At 33.9% G+C, this 11,649-nt stretch overlaps 1 protein-coding gene and 1 pseudogene across 2 annotated transcripts; both read right to left on the minus strand.

Moving 5' to 3' along the window:
* Positions 1 to 2,236: 2,236 nt before the first annotated feature.
* On the minus strand, positions 2,237 to 2,789 carry LOC147381691 (polyubiquitin pseudogene; annotated as a pseudogene).
* Positions 2,790 to 2,893: 104 nt separating this feature from the next.
* LOC147381692 (uncharacterized) lies at positions 2,894 to 5,659 on the minus strand. 2 transcript variants are annotated; one of them, XM_086430082.1, is made up of 6 exons: positions 5,551 to 5,659; positions 4,289 to 4,404; positions 4,040 to 4,200; positions 3,275 to 3,870; positions 3,101 to 3,160; positions 2,894 to 3,023 (listed from the first exon to the last, which is right to left on the minus strand). In XM_086430082.1, the coding sequence occupies exons 2-4, from the start codon at positions 4,382 to 4,384 to the stop codon at positions 3,687 to 3,689; spliced, it is 441 nt and encodes a 146-aa protein (XP_086286208.1). In that variant the 5' UTR covers positions 4,385 to 4,404; positions 5,551 to 5,659; the 3' UTR covers positions 2,894 to 3,023; positions 3,101 to 3,160; positions 3,275 to 3,686. The 2 variants fall into 2 exon arrangements, with proteins under 2 accessions (XP_086286208.1, XP_086286207.1); XM_086430081.1 differs by lacking the exon at positions 5,551 to 5,659 and adding an exon at positions 5,211 to 5,380.
* Positions 5,660 to 11,649: the final 5,990 nt, after the last annotated feature.

The following is an 11,649-nucleotide window of genomic DNA, read 5'->3' on the forward strand; positions in this document are numbered from 1 at the left end:
AAAAACCGTTAGATTATCATCAGAGGCTCCTTATCATTGGAATGCAACTTATTACATACTAACGCAAATACTAAAATATAAGATGGCAATAAATAATTATATAATTGAAGCAAATCTCACATGAGTTAGTGAGGATGATTGGTTAGATGCACAAAATATTTGCAACTTTTTGCTAAAGCTACCAAATGGTTTTTAGGGGTTAATTATGTTACATTGAATGATTTTATTTACATAACTAGTATAAAGGGACTTATAGAATAAATTTGGGTAATACTATTGTTAATTATATGAAATTAAAATTTAAAAGTATTGAAAAAAAAGTTCATCTTTCTTTAGCATTTGCATCATTCATGGATCCCCGATATGAAACGACGGTTTTAGAATTTTGGCATTAACTTAAGGTCAAGGCTATGGAAGTCACTTAAAAAATTAAATTTAAATGTGAGTAACTTTTTAATTATTATGAACGTAGCTTAGGTGTAATTAGTTTTTCTTCTAGTACTAGTAGTGTTGAAGCTTCTTCTTCTTATGTTGCTAAATTATCAATTTTACGTCAATTATTACTTAGAACTAGAACTTCTATGAGTTACAATGTTATTAAGAATATGACATATTGGAGGTGTAGATACCCCATTTTACCTGGGCTGAACTCGAGAGCACTAAGAATCTTCCAAAAATGGGTTTGACCAAGGTGTTTTGAAAGAAGGCTCTAAAATAGCCATAAAGGGCATTTTCTAATGGGATTCTAAGCCTAGTCGTGGGTGACCCTTGGCCAGGTTATGTTTTGGCCTGGTTTTGCCTCATCCAAGGCCAGTGTTAATTTTTGCACAGTATAGGGGTGACCCATGGCTAGACATAATTCTGGACAGTCCCCAGCTCACCCAAGGCCAAATTTGTTGGGTAGTTACAAACCTATGTGGGCTCGAATGTACTTAGTGGAGAAGGTACTCTAAACTCCCTTCTAATTGACTTTTCTCCCAAGAAATTCCTCCATTTTACCTTCTTATCCCTTCATTAACCTTCTAATAATTCTCCAACATTGGTCTTCAAATAATTAACCAATTTTTCTAACAAAGACCCTTGGTTAAGTATTGGTCCTCACAGGAATTGAATTACCACATTAACCTGATTTTGTTTAGCATAAGAAGGGGTGATTTACTCTTGTGCCTATTGATCCTACCTTCAATTTAATAAGTTTTTCATAGGATTCAATGCAATTTGATCATGTTCAAGAGGTTTTGACTCTTTTATCTTACCTATAGAATCATCTAGGACTTGTACACAAAGACTAAACTATCCCTAGGTTATTGGAAACTTTATCAAGCTAAATGACATTATGGTCTAAAATCTTATCACCTATTTAAATGCCATATAGCCTAGTTCTCTAGGATTTGATCTAAAGCCAAGGTCTTTAAACCCTTTTAACGTCCCTTGAGAATTCTCTGGAACTTATTGTCTTTTATAATCATATCCTTTGATCATCATGATTGGTAAGACTCATAGGATTGTAAAAGGTAATCAAGGACTCTTTGATGAAGGGTATTTAGAGTTATTCCTTGTGATTTTAGTGAGAATATTAGAAACTCTAGGATTTAAGACAAGTTTATCCCCAATGGTCTCCCAAAAGCCTATAAATATGACCATCATCCAAGACAAAAAGAGGGGGAGCTCAAGTGATCCCAAAATTTTATCAAACTCTCTAACCACTATGTGAAAAAGGCCCATATTTGACGGTCTTAACCCGTCAAATTTTGAGAAATTTGACGGACCCTCCCATCAAATATTCTCTTGTAAATTTTTTTTTTGACAGCCCTGGACTATCAAATTATTGGAGAATGGACTTCAAAAAAAACAAAAAAAAAAAAAACCCATAGAGTATGACTGTCAAATTTAGAGGTTTAACAAACAATAGCATGGTCCTCTAATTCACTAATCACAATAAACGAAATAATAATAATAATAAATCAGAAAAAGAAAAAAATAAAAGAAAAATCATAAAACAAACTCCAAATTAACACTGATAAGAATCTCAAAAAGAATATCCAAAGCAAGGTCATAGAATCACAAACAAAATAGTTTATTTAAAATGGAAATTCACATCAACAGTACACCAAACACCAGGATTATTTATTAAAATATCCAAACCTTAATTTTCATACTTGAAGAACATAGCAGACAGACAGAGACAGGCACACATAGAGACACCAACCCAAAGAGCTAAAACTTAAAAGCACCACTTACATCTTTACTCATCACCACCGCGCAGACGAATGACAAGGAGAAGAGTAGACTCTTTCTGAATATTGTAGTTAGCCAGGGTTCGGCCATCTTCAAGTTGCTTCCAAGGAAAGATCAACCTCTGCTGGTCAGGTGGGATACCCTCCTTGTCCTGGATTTTGGCCTTCACATTGTCAATGGTGTCGGAGCTCTCTACTTCAAGAGTAATGGTCTTTCCAGTAAGAGTTTTGACAAAGATATGCATTCCACCTTTCAAACGGAGAACCAGGTGCAGGGTGGACTCCTTCTGAATATTGCAATCAGCCAGGGTGCGGCCATCCTCAAGCTACTTTCCAGCAAAGATGAGCCTCTGCTGATCAGGTGGGATCCCTTCCTTATCTTGAATCTTGGCCTTGATGTCAATGGTGTCCGAGCTCTCCACCTCAAGAGTTATGGTCTTCTTTTGATTTGTTACTTCTCCATCTATCCACGCAACCTCCGAATCCTCAGCCCACACGTGTGAGCCGACGGCGATGTTAACAGGAGTTACCTGAATCAAGCAAAGATCCATTTGGTTCAGTCAAATATGTTAAAAGAAAACACAATGGTAATACTGACATTTAGAGCTGCAAATATTTGAACTATTTCACATAAACAACAATTCAAGTTTAATTATATAGGGAATAATGTTAAGCAATACTAACACTGAAATTGTGCTCAACACTATAACAGGTTTCAACCATATCGATCAGCTATAACTCCCCAAAGAACAGAAGTTAAAGCTCTTCCAAACATATATGAAGCTTCTACAACACATTAAACACATTATAAGCTTTGTATTATGAAGTATTCAAGTGAGATACCATCGTTAACACGTGCTCACCTACAAAACCAGCATAGATCCAATATCTTCTTCCCTTTCCGCAATATGAAAGTCTTGTATCTACAATGAAATTTACTTTATAGGAATATTTAGCACAAATTTGACATGAATATGGGCAAATTGACAGAAAGATAAGTGATGAACAAAATTCAATGAAGTAAAATACACACTTACCATGAAGTAAAGAAATGGAAAGAGAGATGAAATTGGTAAACCTGAAAATGTATATCACATAGAAAGGGAGGTTAAGGGTTAGACAGATCGAGTCATGACAACCCAGGCCACATAGGAGCTGGTTTCATTTTTTGTGATGTGGAGGGTGAGTTGATCAAGGCTGGCTATAGTTATTTGGGTTTTGGCTCGAATATAATAGAGAATATCACTTTTTTATGAGATTATACTATCGTAGATCATATTATTGGAGTATGACTAGTGCAGTTTAGCCCATTAAACATGTTCATGACAGGCTTTAAACATAGTTTACAAGCAATAATAATTTTCACTCACCGAATTTGACAAAATTTTAAACATTTACACATTTTTGCATTAAAGAACAAACAACAAAACCATTAGTAGTGAAAAATTATCAACACTCGATGGAAAACAGGGAAAATGTACAAGTATCAATGATTAGTAATTCAATAACAAATTGTGTTGATACAAATACACTAAGCAAAAGCAAAATAATGCTTACAGCAGCATGCAAAGCATCAACTGAATTTGAAACGAAAGGAAGCTGAGAGATATCAGCTCTGATCAAGATTAAGTTCCTGCAAGGCAACAAGTATTACCACATCATATATAATCTAATAAACACAATTTTATCCTTAAAAAAAAGGTATTCCTACTAATAGATTAATCAAAACAACTTTCAGAAAAATTGAAGCTAGAACCTATATATACTGAGAAATGAATTCAAATTAGTAAGTTAAAGAGTACTCTTTAGGGAAGCCTTCTTCCTTCTTAATGAATTCATAGCACTGTTGTAGCATGTTCTCTGAGAAGTCTAGAGCAACAACAAGGTAAATGGAGAATGCATGAGCCTGTTTATACTCGGGGTCTGTAGATGCTCCAATTTGCATTACGTTATGCATCAAAACCTGCGATCAAGGAAATGCATTATTACACGATATATCAGCATACATAATAAAACAGGATCGCAACGTTTGCAAAAGATTTTATACTTACAGCGGATACAATAATAGCCGTTTGCCCAGCTTCAAGGCCATTTAGACCAGCATGAATATTGATAGAGTTTGTGCAAAATACCGCCAAAAGGCCCATGTATAATTTATATATCCATCCTGGTCATATGAGTAAGTAATTTAATCATTCATCAAAAAATAACTATAAACATCCAAAAAGATATATACCAATGTAACTTAATAGCCAAAAGGTGAAGAGAGCAACTACTCATCAAGTAATTTGAAACAAATTTTGTCTCATTTGACAGAAAGTTCATGTCCAATTCTCCAGCAAAAAGAGCTAAACACTTTCTAATAGCATGCCAGAAAAACTAGATGGGGAAAAATCAGAATAAGACTGCCGACAAGGATAGACAAGAAGCAATTGAGATACAAATGAGCTTGTGTTCCAATTGGAAAGAAACTCGATTTTTTAATAGGTAAAAGTAACTCAAAATGCTTCAAATCTGGAATCTAGGATACATCTCACACACAGAGAAACAATTCCTCTCTTCATTAAGTGTACCATACCCATGCAAACTTGAAACCAATCATATGATGGGTCCCAGAGGAGATTCCTAGTTTTACATAAAAATCAACATAATCCAATAAACAGTAACCAAGAAACCTCTCTCACTCTATTGAAAACCGTCCAAGGCTTAGATCCATAGCTCAGTTGGTTTGACACATTGCAAAGCAACTTTGAGGTCGTGAGTTCAAGTCTAGCTTACCCATCAAAAGAAAAAAAATTGTCCAAAAAAGAGGTCAAACAATTTTTTTGAAAAAAAAACACTGTCCCCAATTTTTTTTTTTTCTAATTTGAATGGGATTCTCACCCTATGTCCACTTTTGCAGACGAGTGGATCAGTTGGCATCTGAAAACATGTTAAAGAGTTAAAAAACATAGAGAAGAAGAAAATCCTTACTGTCAGCATAGGCCAAAAGATCGCCTTTAGTTCCCTAAAAATGCTGGCTGGGGATTCGAAACGCAAGAAACCCAATACCATATAGTAGATGTTGTTCCAAACTGTCGCCCATGCCGTTTGATCAAACAAAACTTTAGCGAGAACCACCCACCAGTCCTGGAATGGGAAAAGAGCCTGAAAAGAAACATAATTTCCTTCAGCCCTTCCTTGGAAATCAATTTTTAAGTTCGATGTCTTTGTCCTCAATGTCAAGTCTATAATATATAATACATGAGATTTCTATGAAAGCCTGCAAATTGTATTCTCAGTTCTACTGAAAATTTAAAGAATGATAAATTACCTTCTTCAATCTATTCATATCCTCATTCAGTCAATTCTCCCTTACCACCTTTGATTTCAAGTTAAAGAGAAGCAGTAAGCTGTTGATAGGAGTATATAGCTCATCATTCTTCTTGAGAGCTCAACAATACAATATGTTTACATTTGAAATGAATGAGTTATACAGAATAGTGTTAAGTAACCTTGAATTGAATCAAACAAAAATATTAACAACTAGCTAACATAAGAAATAATTAAATAGGCATAAATTTCTGGTATTACCCCCAATGGAATTTGAGGAATCTGGGACCAATATCGGATCAGACCCAAATCTGATCCAATAAGAATCGAATTGGATTCTTGTCAAAGATCTCAATAATGATCCAAGTCCCACTGATAAAAAAATCAAAATCATTCTTTTGAAGAAGAGCATAATCTTAAACATTCATAACAGAAAACGAGGGAGAAATCAACCAGGAAATAAGATAAAATTAAGCAACATTACAGCTCTAACATTATCATCAAGGGGAAAAATACGAAGCATCTTAGTACCAGTAATTATAGTTTTCAAACTTTTCAAGAAATCTCTAAGGCTCCCATTATGAGAGTATGGGAAAAGAACACATGCAATCATTTAACAAAGATGATATATAGTTACCATATATCACAACTATCCGTTAATTTTACATAATGACCAAAGACTTCTAACAAAGAATTACTATAAAAGTCCAATGTGGACTTTTCTAAAGAATATTCAAGTTGAAAACCCATAGAATTGCCAGATATAGTGTTGAGGGGTCCACAAATCAAAAACACATTTAAATATTTATTTTCCTTTAAACATAATTCCTTGTGGTTTTTGTAATCATTATGGAATTTTAATTCTTTTCATGGATCCATTATGAAGTTCTTTCATTAACTCGGTTCTTCTAGAAACAGATAAATGAATAATAAATTTAAATTACGAACAAATCAGAAATAGAGTGGCCCCACACTTCCAAATCAGAAATGGTGTTTCTTTACACTACATTGCTAGTAAAATTATGAAAGATGTAGAGAGAGAAATAGAGGCATATAGTAATATTATGAAAGATGTAAAGAGAAAGAGAATTCACCTGATTCAATGACCATCAGATGTCATGAATACAGTTGTGATGATGATGATAGACTGATCTAAAGTGATGAAAATATGAGACGACGAGCACGTAAACTTAACAAGTAAATCGTTGGTTTATTTAACACGTAAACTTTACCTCTCTCTATTTCAATTAGAGTGCAGAATTATTCGAACAACAGAACTTGTTGTCACTCAAGAGAAACTTAATGAACTGCAGCGACAAAAGGATGAGAAATGTCGAAGATTTAAAAATTAAAAACATATCAACTAAATTAAAATCATTTTTTAAAATAAATGATGTTTAGTAGGTGAGAAATGTATTAAAATAAATGATATTTAGTAGGTGAGAAATGTACCTATGGTATCGTAAACCAAATCATATTTTTCTTGAATTTCTTCGTATTTTGTCTTTGTGTAATCGACGACTTTGTCAGTACCCAAGCTCTTGAAAAACTTCACCTTTAGAGTGCTTGTTGTGGAGACCACATTAGAAGCACTTAGCCAACTGAACAACCAACGTGCTAACACCACCAACTCCACGCACAATAAAAATGGTCTGGCCCTTTTTAAAACACGCGGTCTCAAAGCCTTCAATGGCAGTTTGTAGTGCTAGTGGCAAACTTGCGACCTCGTCGAATAACAAGTTTGCGGGTTTCAGTGCCACCAAGTTTTCCTCCACGATGATGTGCTCTGCTAGCGTCCCAAGTTGCTTTAACTTCCTTTTAGCGTTGAAATCTTGGATGTTTCCATAAACCTTGTCGCCAACATTAAATTTTGTGACAGTTTTTCTAATGACAATTCCAGCCATGTCACAACAAGGAACCACCTGCATCAATATCCCAACTCATTAATTCTTTAAGGCCTAAGAATTATATAATACATAATGAGATGTTATTTAATTTAGACCAATTTAAAGCGAGAAATTGAATTAAAACAGAAATGGGTCAAGCCGATAGCTAATCTTACAGCTCTATGTCACACAACCTTCATATAGGATTGCTTGATAGTATGATATTTGGCTTATAGACCTATAAATCATCCATTATGTGAACCCACAACTGCAACTCTAAAGCAATATTTCCCCCTTAGTGACCTTTGAGGCCTTCCAATTTGGAGTAATATAAGAGGGCAATGATGCATGTGTATGTGATGGAATTTTACAAAATTTAAGTTCAAAAGCAGTAATTTAACCTTTTAGGAATTAAAATGAATAGTACGCTGAAACAGGAATTTCACAATTTTTCTCTACTATTTTGGTAATTTCCTCCTAGTTTTAACATAGTTTTGGATGGGTTGGACTTCAACTGTGAGTGCTCCTAATAATCAATCGGGACAAACTACAACCATAGAACAAACCTCACCAAGGTTATGAACTACAAGCATATTATACCTAACTAATTTATTTTCATAAACGACTTATGTCAATTCGGTTCCAATTTGGCCTCAAACAGAACCAAATTGCACTATTGTACATAACCAAACCGTCTCAATAATATTTATTTTTCACGAATATATTCCTTTTTGAATTTATCTTTCTCAGTATTTCCATTTATCAATCTAACATCCTCAACTTAAGTAACTCCATCCTAAGAACATGATTTTTATTGCCCAATATCATATACTTCATTAAGCATAAAAGATCTAACATCAATCACACAACATTTCAAAAGCATCTCTCCATCTTGTCACCAATTTTTAACTTCAAGGAGGCTCATTTCCTTCTCCATACCCCCACCAACTACATACTAGGTATCCTAATTCGCAGGGTCAAAAATGATAATATGAAGCTTCTACCTCTTTTCTTTGTTCATCATCATGACTATCATGGTATAGCCTCAATGGCTAACTTGCCCAACACAAATCAATATCATATTGTTTCTTGATATTCCTATTATTTCATATATCAAAATCATTTTTCGATGAAGCACTTACTTAATGTGGGTTGTGGAGACTAGATAGTGTTGGAAAGCAAGTGAAAAATAAATTAGAAAATTCAGAATATCAATCTGAGACATGAGAAATGATATTTTTCCCCAAAATGTAAGACTTAGTGAACAATGGATTACCAACAAAATTGGTTCAAGAAAAAATAACATTTAGATTAAATTTCATTTTCCATGAGAATATTTTATAGAAAATTACATGATGCAAACCTAATAGCACCTTTCTGTTAAAAAAATAGAATTTCTTTAAAGAATAAATATTTTTCCAGAAAATTACATGATTTGAACCAAATATAACTAGAATTTTTCCCCCAAACTACTACTACACATTCAAGATGGAATCCAAAACAAAAACATTCAATAAAAAAACAATAATGCTGCAATTAAAACACCAAATCAATCTTTAAAAAATTACTTTTAAGATCAGATTTACAAATCACCATCATAAAAATGAAAAAAACAATTGAACCTTGATCAAGACAGATAAGAGAGCTGGAGAGAGGTGGGATTGTGAGGGACGATGTATTGGTTTAACAGATCTGGCTCCGACTTAGCTCTGAGTTCATGAACATTGATCCTTGCTATTTAGATTCACATAAAAAATGAAAATCGTATCAAAATAAACAATGATTAAAACCAATTCAGAGATCGAAGAGTTCGTGGAATCATAAACCCTAGATTTCATTTTCAATAAACTGAACAACATCATGTATCTACCAACCTGAGAAATCAAAAGATCACTTTAAGGCTCTAGTTTACTCTAGATCTCATCTTCACTCCATCATTTTCAATGTTGAGAGATCGAGAGATCAGATACAGAAAGAGACCGATCAGATATAGAGAGAGATGTGATCGAGGAAGACAAATAGAGAGATATTTTCACAATCAGGAGAGCTTCTCACGAACTAGATGAGAGAGTGAGAGGGAAGAAAAAAAAAACACAGAAATTTCTCACAATCAAGTAAGCTTCTCATGAACCAGAGAGTGAGAGAGGGGAAAAAACGCAGACAACCCAGAGATAAAGAGAGTGTGAGATAAGGTAAAAAAAACACAGATGAGAGAGAGGGAAATTTTTTTTCGCAAATATTCTTTAAATTTCGTGGGCTTCTGACCGTCAAATTTAATTTGTAAAATTCGTCGAGCCAAGCCCAACAAATTTTTTCTCTAATTTTCACAATTTTCACCTAGTGAACCTACCAAAATTCTGCCCAAATTCCCTCAAGAAGCCTAAATCAATTAGAAAATAAAGAAAAAAAGAAGAAGAATGAGATACCAAGGTGGAAAGGAGTTCATAGCTTCTATTTTTTTATGTAGTTAACCCCCTCTCATTTGTCACTTCTATCTAAATCCCTCTCTGTACGTTTCAAGCACATTTACTTTAATTTTCTTTCAATTTTAAGCAATGTAGACTTGTCGATTTCTTAGTTTAAGGATTGAAGGTAGAGAGCAATCCCTCTTAGTGAGGTAATCTCCCCTACTAAGTCATTAATAAGCTTTTCAAGAGCATTTAAATTCCTGCACTTTATTTTAAGTCTTATAAATTCTTGCAATTTACTTTAAGTAATTTGTCAATTCTTAGATTAAACTTTGCTAGTTTCTAATAGCTAAGGGAAAAGATAGTAATCCTTCACCTTATTGAGGCAATCTTCTCCTTAAAAGATCATTAATAAGTTCTTCTTGGAATACTCATGCATACACACTTGCACACACCACATCCATCATTTTCAAAGATTTTAAGAGTCAAAGGTGATGATCTCCCAAAATCCCCACCTAACACTCTAAACCAACACAGAAATAGTCTCAAAGAGGACAAAACTCATGTATAAGGTCCCTAGTTTTTCCATATTGGTGTTCAACTCATGAACACTTTTTAAAAGCAAAATAAACAAAAATATGCTCCCAAGTGAGTACATAAGCCCTAAAAAAAGCTTTGGGGTTCAAAATGGTAGAATCCAAGTGGATTCCCACCAAAGTCCCAAGTTCATAAAAAATTCTAGCAAACACTATTTTCCATTTTTATCTTTCTTACTAGTTCAATTTTTTAATTTTTCAAATTTTCAATTTTCTAAAACTAGACAACAATCGATTTTCTCTATAACTTCCTCTACTTTCAAAACTCACAAACATGGTTTCTAATCTCACCTATTATAACCATCTTTGGATGCGAAGGACAAGGTGCCTAACACTTTGTTTGGCCCTCAACCGTACCTCCTTACCTTAGTTCTCTAGGTAGATCATTCCCCTCTATCCTTTGAATATGTGAGTTGCATACACCCCAATTTGATTGAACAAGCCCGATAGATCATTTGAATTTAGTGTTAAGGATCAATTCGAGAGGATTTCAATCAAGCAAAGGGACCCGCTTAAATCAATCAACATTAATCAATCAAGTGATAAAATGGGTTTTGCCTGGCCATGTAAACCAAATGGCAAGTATAATTATACTTGGCTATTTGGCACATATAGCCAGACCATTTGTTGTTGTGACTTTTCTTTTGTGGTGCACAGGTATAAATTTGCATTGGCTCTTCTTAAAGAAGGGCGAAGAATAATTTTTTATGGCTATTCCTTGCATAGGGCAAAGTCAGATAAGTTTGATTTTTTTTTTCTTCTAATCCCTGCTTAATTTCTTAAACACTCATGCTTTAAATCTCTAAATTTCTCATCACCTAGATGTTTTGGTAATCTCTATTGTCCCCTAATCTTGACTCAAAGTCACCTTTGGTTCCAACTTAAGGAGAATTACCTCCTTTAAACTTGGTTTATTGAGACTCATTAGGGTCAAATCACCCTTCTACTCTTTTACTCTTTTACTCTTTTTTAAGAATCAAAGAGATTCCATGACATTCAATGTAAATTTATCAAATTCAAGGACCTATGAACATTTTATTCAGTCTCAAGAAGACTTTACAACTTGTGTGTAAAGACACACATATCCGTCAGTTGTTAGAACCCTATATAGGTAGAAGGTCTAAAATATTGAAAACCCAAATACCAAATTTATAATACCCCAAGTTTTTAATTTGTATCTCGAGGACACTCAAATAATGAAATTTTGAAA

The sequence above is a fragment of the Akebia trifoliata genome, unplaced genomic scaffold (genome assembly GCF_017979445.1).
Source record: "Akebia trifoliata isolate Shusen 1 unplaced genomic scaffold, ASM1797944v1 Contig00296, whole genome shotgun sequence".
NCBI lineage: Eukaryota > Viridiplantae > Streptophyta > Magnoliopsida > Ranunculales > Lardizabalaceae > Akebia > Akebia trifoliata.

Bases quoted from the DNA above. Each gene is read 5' to 3' on its own strand.
- LOC147381692 (XM_086430082.1), bottom strand. From the start codon at position 4,384: ATGGGCCTTTTGGCGGTATTTTGCACAAACTCTATCAATATTCATGCT. The intron at 4,201-4,288 runs GTAAGTATAAAA...CCTTGATCGCAG, and splicing joins CGGCTATTATTGTATCCGCT to GTTTTGATGCATAACGTAAT. The intron at 3,871-4,039 runs GTACTCTTTAAC...GTTGCCTTGCAG, and splicing joins GAAGAAGGCTTCCCTAAAGA to GAACTTAATCTTGATCAGAG.